General features: G+C 38.7%; 1 protein-coding gene across 15 annotated transcripts in view; it reads right to left on the reverse strand.

Annotated features, from left to right (window-relative positions):
• Window positions 1-13,412, reverse strand: part of Syne1 (spectrin repeat containing nuclear envelope protein 1) — a 430,253-nt gene that overhangs the window by 108,031 nt on the left and 308,810 nt on the right. For 11 of the 15 annotated variants that reach the window (XM_063233318.1, XM_013151061.3, XM_063233320.1 and 8 more), the window contains 3 exons: window positions 7,878-8,012; window positions 6,578-6,687; window positions 1,748-1,904 (listed from right to left, as the gene is read on the reverse strand). In XM_063233318.1, the coding sequence (XP_063089388.1) occupies window positions 1,748-1,904; window positions 6,578-6,687; window positions 7,878-8,012 (402 nt within the window). The remainder of the gene's footprint in view (window positions 1-1,747; window positions 1,905-6,577; window positions 6,688-7,877; window positions 8,013-13,412) is intronic. The other 4 variants (XM_023564552.2, XM_063233321.1, XM_063233319.1 and 1 more) reach the window with 1 other exon arrangement.

A 13,412-nucleotide genomic window follows, 5' to 3' on the forward strand; every position in this document is an offset into this window, starting at 1 on the left:
AAGACAAGAGAAGTCAATGGGTAAAGTCTGTGATAGGAAATTAAGGATGCAGCTGCTATGAGTTGGACGGAAAACAGGTAGAATCCTGGGGCTGAGTACCTGTCTAAAGAGTGGAGAATAATAGTCAGATGTAGAATAAGTAAGCACAGATATCAGAAAAGTCCTAGGTTTATCTGCCTTAGGAAGGGCAGAAAAAATTGTAATCCTCTGAGTCAGGATTATACTTAATTAACCATTCTCATTAAAGGAATGGGAAAATACAAGACAGCAACCTGGCTATGAAGTCCAGGATATCTGCAACAGAAATCAAGAAGTCAAGGCCATGCATGTAAGGGACATTTGTTGGGGCAGGGGGAGGGCTAAGGAAGGATTAACACAAAACAGGTAGGTGGTCCATACAAAAGTTAGAGGGCATCATTTGTCAGGGTGAACTATATCTCTAGGGCAACAGCCTCCAGGAACAGAGTGCTTTAAATTCACTGGGGAACAGAGCTGGAAACTATTCCTGCAGACTCAGTGGCCACAGGGGCAGGGGAGGGCACGGCATTGATGTAGTTTTGAAAAATGGGATAGAAATACATGGCTCTGGAGAGTCACGACAGAAACACCTTGTGGCCCTTTGATAATCTCTCCTTTCTCCTTTGTGACCCTTTACAGTGTCTGCTTTGATAGTTCCTGCCCCAATTCCTTAGATATCACACAACTATTGATTCCCTTCTTTTCAGGTTCAATCTCCCTCAAATCTTAAGCCAGAGCTGGCTAGAGAAATGAAGAACAGCTTCCTCAGATCAATACTAGAAGTTTCGTGATGGGCATGGTGGTGCATGTCTTTAATGATCAAGAGGATCGTTGGGAGTTTGAGACCAGCCTGGGCCACAAAGTGAGCTAAAGGCCAGCTTGAACTTCACAGCGAGATCTGGTCTCAAAAATTAAAATAAAATAAAATCTTAAATGTCTTAGAATTACCATGATGGAAAAACCACTGCCTTGGGATGAGCCTGGGTACACATTGCTGGACTAGGACTGGGGCCTTGGTTTTTAGCTCAAAACCTCATGTCACAGTCACAGTAGGCATCCCAGGCCTGCTTGGGTCCCTGGCTTTCTCACCAGCCCTCTGAACTCTCAGATTCTGTCGACTTCCCTGGTTCCCTAACTGCTGTTTAGAGCAGACTAGTAGAAATTATTTACCTGGAAACTTCTCTGGCCGTATTCAGCTCCCTTAGATTTGGCATGGCTGGTGGAAGTGAACCCAACATCACACAATTATTCATCCCCAAAACCAGTCTTACCGGTGGGTCAGCAGCTAGATTCACTGACCACTGGTTTCCCTTCTTTTCCAAAGGCCCACTGTGTTTCTCATTAAGACCTCTGAAAATATTAAATACTGGAAGTTGCAATGGAAAGTAAGGAGACCTGACAATTTGACAATTTAATTCTGAATCTGTGGAATTCCTTTCATAATACATATGTATACCCTTGATTTGTAGTCATAACTTTCAATGTTGAAACAAAATTTTAAAATATAATGGTTTATGCTTCTGATGAATCAGATATTCATCACCTCTGAGGAAAAATGTTAGCTAGAACTGAAAATTTCATAGTGAGGCAGGCTTATACATGACACAGGCTTGATAATTGACTTATGTCTTCGTATGGCAGTGATAATGAAAATATAGAAGACTGTAGTTATATTTTCTCAGTGTGAACTGCATATCTCTTAATATATAAAAGCAAAACTGTTTGATACCACTTGCTCTTGTTCTTGTTCCAGAACACTCTGTAGTAGCTTCTGTTTGGTACTAAATTCTTGATGTAGGCTTTCCCATTTCATTCTCATCTGGTCTTCTGCAGTTGATTTCTCCCCTTCTTGTCCCAACTCCTGGGATAACACATCAGGTTTTTCACTATTAAAAGAATCAAAAATCTAAGCTTACAATATGTACAGCAAAGGCATTGAGACAGGCAACCTACTATGTGTCTTGTACACTGGAGCTACATTACTCTTAGCTTACACTTCAAAAGTATTAATTAAAATACAAAATTTGAGGCTATAAAGCTAATATATGCCGGGCATGCTGGCTCATGCTTGTAATCCCAGCACTCAGGAGGCTGAGGCAGGAGGATTGTTTCGAGTTTGAGACCAGCCTGTGCTACAAAATGAGCTCAAGGACAGCCTGAACTGATAGCAAGACCCTGTCTCAAAAAGGCAAAAAAAAAAAGCTAGTATATTCTTACTATATCATAAATGAACAGAACGAATATTTTAAAAGTGTGCTGATAACAGCTCCATATTAGATAAAAATAATTGCAAATTTAGAATCATAAAGAAGTCTGTGATTATAGATTCTGATCCTTTGATTGTAATCTGCCATTACAAATAGCTCATAAATTAGTCCAAAACCCTGAAGACACTAGTTTGCCTACTCAGTTTTCACCATGAGACCAGAGGACCTGCAGGAGATAGATGCTCAGGGAGGACAGAACACAGGACAAAAGGGCAGTGTGATATCTGACACACAGCCTGGCTTTCCCAGTGACAAAGTAGGTTTGTGACACTGAGGAATTTGTTTTGCTGCTCTGTGCCTCAATGTTTTGCAAAGATAGTATCTATCTTACAAAACCATCAAAATTTTTAAAAAAGAGCATAAGTACATGCTGTTATAGCCTTATCTGGCTAATAACAGCCCCCTGATAAATGGGGTTAATAACAATGATAACGTAAGAACAATAATCTAGGGAGCCTAACTTTCCACAAATCTTAGTGTGCCAGTAATTTTGAGAGCCTAACTAGAATCATTTTATCTGAAAGGCATATTAGATATTAATATTTTGACACAGTGCTTGTTATATTTTCCCAAGGCCATGATTTGAAGGCCTAGGCACTGAAGTGTGGGACTATTAGGAAGCAGTGGAAACCTTAGAAGGTGGCCCCAAGTGGGACAAAGTGTGGTCACTGAGGGGGTGGTGCCCTTGAAAGGGATACCATGATCCTGGCTCACCTCTGCTGGCTTCCATGGCACCAAAAAGTAAACAGCTTTGTTTCACCATGTGCTCCCTGCCAAGACATTCTGCCTTGCCACAGGCCCAAAACAAGGAGGCCAGGTGACCATGAACTAAAACTTCTGAAAGTGTGAGCAAAATTAACATTTCCATCTTTTATATTGTTTATCTGTTATTTTATCATGGTGGCAGAAATTTGACTAACACAAGGCTTCTAGCTTAAGTGGAAAAAAATAGGACAAGTTCATTGGCAGAATAATGCTGTGCTGAACCCCAAAGTCAAATCTTCACAAAAATACATGTGAACACAATACTGTCTTTTGGTAAGGTTTTTAAGTAAGCCTTAACATTTCAGTAAGCTTAAAATGCTAGGATTCTACTATAGGGTATACCTCATGGAATCTCTCCCATCTGTTAGAGACATTGTAAGGTTATTTTCAACAATATAACAAGAAAAACAAAAGGAAGGAAGGGAGAAAGAAAAAAAGAAAGTAAGTTATGCTCATGACATAAAATATTATCAACCGACTGGGGATTTAGCTTAAGGGCCTAAGTGCCTGCCTGGCAAGCGTGAGGTTGTGAGTTCGATCCCTGGTACCAAAAAAAAAAAAAAAAAAAAAAAAAAAAAATATATATATATATATATATATATATATATATATAAAATCAAGCAATTAAAGTGAAGAATTGTATTTGCAGTATTGCTATGGATTGATGGAAAAATAATATCATTGAGTAAAAAAATGGCAAAACAGAATTAATACTTCTAAATGAGTGTTTGTTATATTAATCTCATAATTCTCTTTTTAAGATCCTTTTAAATTAAAAGAAGTTTTAAAGTGCCTATGCAATTAAAACTACTTATTGTACTTTCTTTTATGGTGGTGAACTATACTGTATCACTTTAATTCACCATGTTCACATAAAATTGATTCTAAAAGATGAGAAGCATTTAATATTCTTACAGTTAGTATAAAAATAGTAGCAAATAAGTTTAAAATTAGAATGTAGCCTTTCATTCCCAATAGAGAATATTTTTTCCTTGCATATTTTTATATCAATGAAATTCTAGCTGGTTTTCCTTAGTAATCTTGGAAGGAACTCTCCATCAACCTAATCTGTCTTAAAGGTATTTACTCTGTATAAAGTAAACTTATGCAAATTTATAAATATCTGAAATGGATAAAGCCCTTTTCATAGGAATTTATACAAACAAATTTATACAAACCAATTAACATTTGATAGTATTAGGAATACAGCTAATAAGTGAAAGGCTGACTATAAATATATATTTCCCCTGAGCATATTATTCTGTTTTTCATTAAAGATATATTAAAGCTGGTACTGCACGGCAAATGTCCTTTTCAAAGGTTTTCATATTTCATGTTTACAAAAGAAATTTATAGTTGCTTGTCTTTCTAAAAGTGAAGAGTAAGAGGAAAAAAGAAATCATGAAAGCAAAAGAAAAAAAAATATATACATATGATAGCTAACACAATTAAACTAATTTCTTTTAATTCACTGAAAAGGTTGGTCTGTGCTTATACCGGTTGATTAATTTTGCATGCCTATATCTTGTAATCTGAGCAACTATTCTGAAGACAACAATATGCAATATATTAATCATTGTCAGCTTCCTATTACCCTGTTTTGAAATTCTGTATCATTGTTTTTATTTTTTTCTCTTTAAAACAAAATAAAAGGAAAGAAAGAATTCATGGCACAAGAGCTGTGGAGGCTCCCAACTGCTTCTTTTCAAGGCTTAGCTGTAGGCGGGGAAGACATATGTGAGGGGCTGTTTGTAAAAAGAAATGTAGAGCAAAAAGATACAGACAGCTCTCAGGGTGGAGTAACCACCTTAGAGGAACTGGAAACAGAAAATGCACAGTGAGGGCAAAGCTCAACTCAGTGAATGTGGAAAGGATGGAATGTCTCACCGTGGGTTCGCGATCGTTCTATATTTAAGCCTTACCATCATTTTTAAGCATGATGGACTAAAGAGGTGTCCTAAAACTCTGACATGTTTTTAAACCAGTTTTACAGCTTCAGGGATATTTAAATGCAATTCATGATTACATGTTGTAATTGTTTTCATTCATATTCTTTTAAAGTGATATATGTAATATACATGATTAATATAATCATGTCAATATTTTTATTGTTTTGCTTTATTTGATGTCTTCTTGACATCTATATTTATATATACTTTGTCACTATATTGCCCTTGAAATTCAATGCATATAAATATTCACACACATGTTTATCACTTTTAATTCATTGATGTTCATACAAAATTTTATATAAAACCAAGGGACAATCTCTCTCTCCCTTTCTCTCCGCATCATTGGCACAAAAGTCATGTTGGCAACTGTAGTCAGTGTCGATTAAGGTGTAAAAAAACACTTAAAAACCTTCCCCTCTGGCCCTCTGCAAAGTTAGTCTGATAATCTATGTTATATTTTCATTCTTGTGTACACAAATGCTGTGTGTTTACTTCACATTTTTATTTGGTTATATATACACATTTTCTAATATATTATATATGATTTTTATTAAGGTTATATACACAGAAAACCTAGCTTCAAAATTTTAGATTACAGAGCTTTTCTCCCTTTTCAATTATTTGGTGTTATAAATAATATTTTAAAAGCCATCTTCAGGATGCATATTCCCTTCTTCACATTATTCCTTTTGGGAATAAACATTCAGAAATGGAACACAGTCAAAACTACTCCCAAGTCATAGCCTTTAGCACTGCAGTGAGCACACTGGCTTCACTGGTATTTTCTTTTAAAATTTTAGAGGTATAAAGGTTTTCCTATATATCTTCTTAGTTCATAATCACAATTTTTATACTCTTGCCACCATGGCAGCTTCTGGTTATTCTGACTCTACAAATGAGCAAATGAGCACAGGTTGAGTGACTTTTCCAAGTTCAAAGCTGTGGAACAGGAATGAAATATAGTGCTATTACACTATTTACATTTACTTTACCTTTCTCCCTTTCAAATCAAAATCTTCAACACAAAAATTTTCCAACTTCCTTAATTTTACTTTCAACATTTTGTCTGTGTGAGTGACTTTCAGTCTCCACTGTAGACCAGAACTCCAACTCTGTGACTTTACATGTAGAAATTAGAGGAACAGACTCATCAAGAAAACTCGAGATACTCATCCGGCACACACACTCAGTTTTAGAATGGTGTTAGGGGAAGATACGCTCTTGAGGGGAAAATGCTCTGCAGTTAGATATGATCGTCTAGCAAGTCCATAAATTCAGTCCCATGATGCCTTTCCTAACTGATTTGAACGTGCACTCAGGAGGCCTTCCCTGGCAGATATGCCGAGCCCTCTGAAAGGTGGGCACCTAAGTTAGTATGCCAGTTGTTAGCGATGCTTCTACTGTGGAACAAAATATTCAACATGAAGGTACAAAAGTGAGTGTCGAAAAGCGAAAGCAAATGACTATGTTTTACAGAAATTGTGTGCCTTAAAACTTTGAGTTAAGAGGATTTCATTTCTTCAAATGTCAATGAAGCGTCATAAGAAGAGAAAGTTCAAGTATTTTGAAACATACCCAAGGCCACTGGCGGCTTCTGCAGCTGAATGTTGGGTTAGAATCTCCTCTCCACGGCTGGCTACTGACTGGAGAAGGCTCTTCTGCTCAGCTAATTCCTGCTCTAATTCCTGCACCACGAAATGGAAACATGCAAACATCTTAGTCACTTTGCAGTAGTTGTCTGCAATCATGGTTGCATGTCTAGAAAATTCCTAGAGAATTCTGGCAGTAAGATTTACATTCGTACATTGTAGAAAAGGTGCAGTTTAGATATGCAATTATGTCTTTGAAGTTATCTATAGCTTTCTTTTACTTTGGTAAAGATATTTTAAAAACTAGGGGGCTAGGAGATGGATCAACGGGAAAAGAAAATTTTGCTGGGCAATGGTGCCCTCAAGTGGTGCAAAATAAGCTCTGACTTTTCAAAATCTGACTTGGATCCTACAAACCAAGACATAGCTTGGAAGCAGCTGCTGTTTGTACTCCTCCCCGTACTTTATAAATTGTAGTTTTAATTGGTTGGTTTGTACCTTTTCATTATTTGTACCACGTTTTCGCTCCTTAGCAAAATAAGACCTTTTAATGTGTCTTTTACACAAAGTTAAGGTATCAAAGAAAAACCATTATTATGAATTAAAACTCATTTGTTTTACTGGGGAACATCTTACAATTCTATTTTGCGATGGTGCTTTCTTGATAGCAAACACAAGTTCCACTTCTTTGAAAATAACATGTAGTTCAGACTTTCCCCAGTTCTCGGAGGGCTTTGTGAGACTTTACTGATTGACTGGTTCTGCGGATTAAATGGAATGCCTCCCCATGTCAGGCTAGCGCCTTACCACTGAGCTACACCCTCAGCTCAAGTTTTATTAGCATAAAATGGACTCAACTGAAAGCAAATCTGAAAATAGAGTAGGTATCCTGATGAGATGAGCGAGGTAACTGGGTTATGCTAGTGGTAAACTTAAATGTAAGTTTTCTTAAAAGACTGGGCTTTTTTTTCTCTCCTTTTTTAATTTTCAAAGGAAATGACTTTTACAGGTACATTTCAGCTATGCATAGTGATCACATTCACCATAGGAAATTTGTATCTGTACATGATATGACTCGATTCTTTTTTCTTCCCATTCTCCTCTCCTCCCTTTAAATGACCCGACATTCCAGTGGTCATGCGTAGCTAGTACACTGAAAAGGGACATTACATCCTGCTTCATTCAAAGAGAAGATAAAAGAAACAGCTGATTAAAAAGCGATGTGTCCTTCTGAACCATCTTCCCTGAGTTCCTTCCCTAGCATAGCTATAGGCTGGAGAGCTTACTTTTTGCTGTTGGAGACTGTTTTGCCGCTGGTGGGTCCGAGTGGTGCGAACTTGAGCCAACCATTCCTGCAGACCAGGGCTCTGAGCGGCCGTGGGGTCAGCATCGCTTTCCTCCTTCTCTTGTGAAGTTCCCTGCTTTTAATAAAGTCAGAAATCAAGAATTAGAGTGCCCACTGGAAAACCTCACCAAAGTAGAGGGATAACTCTTTTGCTGTGGTTTGTGTAGTAACACCAAAGTAGCTCCATCTGGATGTGAAATCACATTTTTTAAAAGATGGTAACAGAAAACCTGAGTTATGATGTTTTTCAGGACTGAGAATAATAAACAGAAGACTATGCTCAGAAATATTTGAGGGGGAAATCCATCTATTTTTTAGAGTGGTTGCCAGATATTATTCCAGAATTTTCTCATAAAAGTATAATGCTAGATCTCTTTTTATGAGTATTTTTTATAGTCATACAAAGGAAAATGTTACTCAAATGATCATTACGTGTTACTGTCTCTCCTGTAAAAGCATTATTACCCTGCTGCCTTCTCTATTCAGGTCACATAGTAGATATTACACACTTACAAGAGCAAATACTAACAAAAGAGATCACAGTGCCCTTGAAAAGCACTAAGTCCTTGATACTATAAGGTGGTAGCACATCCTAGAATTCAGGAAGAGCCTAAATTTGACCCTCAGTTCCTAAGGAAGAAAATTCACTGTTTCGTAAAAACAAAGGGACTAACCAAGACCTTCCTGGAGGCTGAGAACCCTCTGTCCCAGACTCCATACACCACACCCTTGGACCCTTGTTTGCAGGGCTGCAGGATGTGGTCAACCACAGAAGCTCAACTCCCAAATCACTTCAGTGAGCCCCAATCCTGGATTTAATGACTCTTGGATCCCTTCTGTGGAACCTAGATTTGAATAGGTTCTAGAATTCTTTGAAAGGAAGAGTAAGTTCTTCCTTTCAATTAAAAAAAAATTAAGCTAGATGTTGTGGTACACACCTATTATTTCAGCACTTAGGAGCTTGAAGCAGGACTATTATGAGTTTAAGGCCAGCCAAGACTGTATAGTGAGACACACACACACATCTCACCTAAACGTTGGCACAGCGGGTTACCATTTTACAAACTCAAAATGTTAACTGAGCCTGTGGATTTATGTGGCATGATAATCAGAATTGAGATTTCTGGAAAGTACTTCTCTTTCCATCACACCCAACCTGCTGGAGGATTTGATAAAGTTTGGTTCATGGCAAAGACAAAAAAAGTAATTATTTATTACCCAGCAAGAGGTCAGGTTTCCTGCTTGTTTATTCTAATGAAATTAGAACAGCACCATCATGGTTTCAATTTAAAATGTGTCCCTAGATTCCCAAGCGTTTGCAAGGTGATTGCATCAGAAGAGGCACTAATCCTATCAGTGGGTCAATTTCTTGTTGAGTTCAAAGCTGAGGGCACTGTTGGGAAGTGGGGGCTGGTTGGAGATGAGTCACGGACCGTGTGACGTGGAAGGGTGTGTCTCTCTCCCCAGCTCTTCCCTTCTCTGCTTCCTCACCACCATGACCCAAGCAGCTCTCCTTCCCTGTCTTCCCACCACCTGATTCTGCCTTGGACTCAAATGATTTGGACTGAGCCCACTAGAAACCCCTTCTCCTATAAATTGCGGGTACTGAGTATTTTGTCCCTGAGATGGAAGGGTGACTAATACATTTGATGTAGGATTCATTCTGAATGAGAACCTTTCTACCTGTATTTATGTGCCAAAGGATAAATCACATGACTTTAGCACAATTCATCCAGTAACTACATACAAAGTGTCAGCCAGTGTTCTAGGAGCTCCAAGCACTCTGAAAAGAAATCAGGCAAGGACTGATGGAGACACAGACACCCAACAGATGAGGAGGAATGAGCTGGAGTTAAGGCTTCAAAGAAAGGGAAAGGAGGCAATGGGACTGGAGGTCAAGGGGAAGTGTGCTTAGGGGGGATGGAGAACATCTTTAGAAGAGACAAATGCCTTAAATTCTGAATAATAAGACACTGCCAGCCTGGTACAGATCTAAGGCATGGCACACCAGCCCTAGGAAGAAGCTGGTACAGAAGTCCTACAAAAATATTTGGCATTTCAGAGAGAACCACTGAGGTACAGTGACCCAAGGAGGCAGTGAAGGGGCTGGTGTGGCTGGAGCACGGTAGGCAGAGCGCAAGGACAGTCTACAGGTTGTTTCCACAGAGGAATTACCCTCCTTTGTTCTGTGCCAAGCCTGATCATGGGGGGACCCATCATCCCAATTTATCCATCCTGACTGTCGGCCTGCTCCACATCACTTCGGAGTCTGACACTTCCTATTCAAGAGAAGTCGACAAGGTTTGTTTTGCAGTTGGCTTCCCTGACTACAATCTCATGAGAAAAGCAGAGAATGCTGAACTATTCTTCATCTTTGCACCTTTGTTATCAGTGTTGGAAGCCACATGAACTGAAGCAATCAGTGAAACTACAGACATCTTTCAAAGATAAGCAATGATTTGCCTAAAGCAGGGGGATATTAGGATGAGTGGGCATCCACCCTGAAGCTCACAATTATCTCATGTAGCAAGGCTCTGCCACCTAGGAAGGCTCCATCTTCCTAGGTAAAGGCTAAGAGAGTCTAGTTCTTCCAGGTGAGGAGAAAATAGCAGTTTAAATGGCATCTGTAGTGAGTGACACGGGTGGCAGAGAATATATGAGACTGCAGTTGTATCCAATCAGAGCTGTTCCAGCTAACAAAATAGTGGCCTTGACCATGGCCTGTTGACTTTCCTTTGTGGGATCCAGGCCGCTTCCTGTGTGCTGTTCTCTCCAGCAAAGGATTTTTTTTTTCCCCCGCAGCCCTATCTGAAGATCCCTTTGGAAAGTTCTCAAAGCCCTCCCTACCCACTTGCCCTTCTCAGGTTCCAATTCTTGGATTGAGAACATTACTTTCAAATTCCTCACACCAAATTTCTGCTTATAAAAAAATCACAATTTCCACGTCAGCCCTTGAGAACAACTTGCCCACTCATATTTAGATTTAGATTCTAAGACTTTAGTATTAGGAAAGGGATCTTCTCTGGCTACTGGAGCCCATGGGTTCAGAGAAGAAAGCAGACGTTTGGTACATGATTTCTCTGTAGTTACATTCAGTTTTCGCTTAATGAATTGTTTTCTGGCTGATTAGTCCTTTTTAAACCTAAGACTTGGACCACAAGAGCAAAGAATGATTAAGAACCTACTTCCAATTTCCTTTCCTTCTCCCCTGGGATGAGAAGGCACTGCCAGGAGGAATACAAGTCTGGTGATTTCTTTCTGTATGATAGCGTAGAAGTTTCCTCTCTCTTGGGGATAGGAAGTAGGGTGGATTCCAACACCAGGGTCCCACTGGGCGGGGCTACCTACACTGTTGATTTTGGAAATACCAGAAAAGCAGCCACTTTTGCCAGGAACATTCTTTGGAAGCTTTGTGAGGACTGAGAAATGCTAAACATTAAATAAAACATTTTTTCATAAAACATTTTATTCTTCATGAAAGCTTTTATTCTTTATTAAATGCTTGATGAAAGCATCTCTGCTCCTCTAGAGGTGATCATGTGTGGAAATGATCTATGCTTATGAAGAAATGTATTCATATTTCAAGAGATATTTGGGGGATATTTTATGTGTCCTAAGAATCCGTACTTCTTTAAGTAGAGTTGTAAGAGTTTGGTTATTAACTGCTACTCATAGAAGTTCAATTAGTTAAAAGAATAAGGAGCAGTTAATACCACTCCACAGACACCGCAGCACTGAGAACTGTCCCTTAGGGCTGGGGTTGTAGCTCAGTGGTGGAGTGTACGCTTGGCATGAACAAAGCCCTGGGTTCACTCTCCAGCCCTGGGAAGGAAGAAAAAAGGAAGGAAGGAAGGAAGGAAGGAAGGAAGGAAGGAAGGAAGGAAGGAAGGAAGGAGAAAGAGATGGAGGAAGGGAAAAGATTGTGTGCCAACACCTGCATAAAACTTAAGGCTTAAAGGGTTTCCAATTAAAGGGTGCAATGTCACTAATTTCTGTATTTAATGGAAAATTTTTTCCCCAGTTAACTTAGTTAATTGGTTTTCTATATGAATGGAGATGATCCTTTTCGTGACAGAAATAAAGGCTTTTTTTATCTCCACGGATGAAAAATAATCTCCTTGAAAAGTTTCCTAATTATTTTTAACATCTTATCATTTCATATGGTGGCAACTCGGTTAGATGGAAGACCTAGCAATGGGATCCATGAATTCCTGGATGCTGAGACCAAGAACTGCCTCTCAGACAGGAGCCCACCTGCCCTCCCCAGCGCCCTCCCCAGGCTCCGAGGTCTGCGGGTCCAGGTCTCTTTCTGGTTCACTCTGGACCACGCTGCCCTGTCTGTTCTACCGGCTGATGGCAGGGCATAAGGAAATTTGTAAATGATAGCTATTCCACGTAATTGGTGGGACTGTAACGATTGGTTTTTGTTTCCGATTCCTTAAAGATTAAGTTCAATCACAGAATACCAGTGAGGAACAAAAAATGTGTTATATGACAGACTGGGACTATCTTTTGCAAAACTGAATTTTTGTGTACTTTTATAGTTATAAATGTCTTTGGTTGTGTTATACTTAAATATTTTTAACATTTTTAAAATTTTCATTATGAAGTCAGATTGATTTTTTTGTTGTTGTTCTGTTTTGTTTTGTTTGGAATGAGGTCTTTTTAGGCTGCCTGGCTGCCCTTGAATTCCCAAGTGTCTGTCTCAGGCTTCCCACTGCTGGGGCTACAGGTGTGCACCACCACACCAGTTTGCACCCCCATTTTAAAGCATGTAATTTTAAAGTAAAAACTTGCATTTTTCTTTTTTTTTTTTTTGCTACCGGAGGATGAGCTTGCGACCTTGCGCTTGCCAGGCAGGCACTTATGCCTGCTGAGCTAAATTCTCAGGCTTGCATTTTGTTTTAATGGGATTTGTTTATCTAGTGGAGAGTTCGAAGGTCTTTTTACATGTTCCTTGGCCATATATACTTCTTTTCCTTTGACATATATTATTCGTATTTCTATTAGGTAATCGTTTTGTTTTTCAGTACTGGGGCTTGGGACTAAGGCCTTTGCACTGATCTACATCCCCAGTCTTTTTTATTTTTTATTTTGAGACAAGGTCTTAGTTGCTAAGTTGCCCTGCTTCAGCCTCCTGAATAGCTGGGGTTACAGTCAATTTAATTTTGTAATATTGAACTTTAACACATAAGTCTGATAACCATTCATAACTACTCATTTTCATAAATTATGGTTATTTTTATATGTTTGTTTTTTTTCAGGTAAATCCAGGAAATGATCACTTAGTATCTTTGTGACTTTCCCAGAAATATGCAGAGAATATTTTAGTTGAGGAAAACTTAAGTTGAAATGTCAATAAATGAGGAATTGGCATCTTTAAAATCCAAAAATAAAATATAACCTTCCATTTTTTTCATTTTGGTTCTTACACTTTAAGGTCTTAGTTATCAAGATTCTTTTGCACATATTATTG

The sequence above is a fragment of the Cavia porcellus genome, unplaced genomic scaffold (assembly GCF_034190915.1).
Source record: "Cavia porcellus strain 051 isolate PalLab524CR breed Dunkin Hartley unplaced genomic scaffold, mCavPor4.1 scaffold_22, whole genome shotgun sequence".
NCBI classification, from domain to species: Eukaryota; Metazoa; Chordata; class Mammalia; order Rodentia; family Caviidae; genus Cavia; species Cavia porcellus.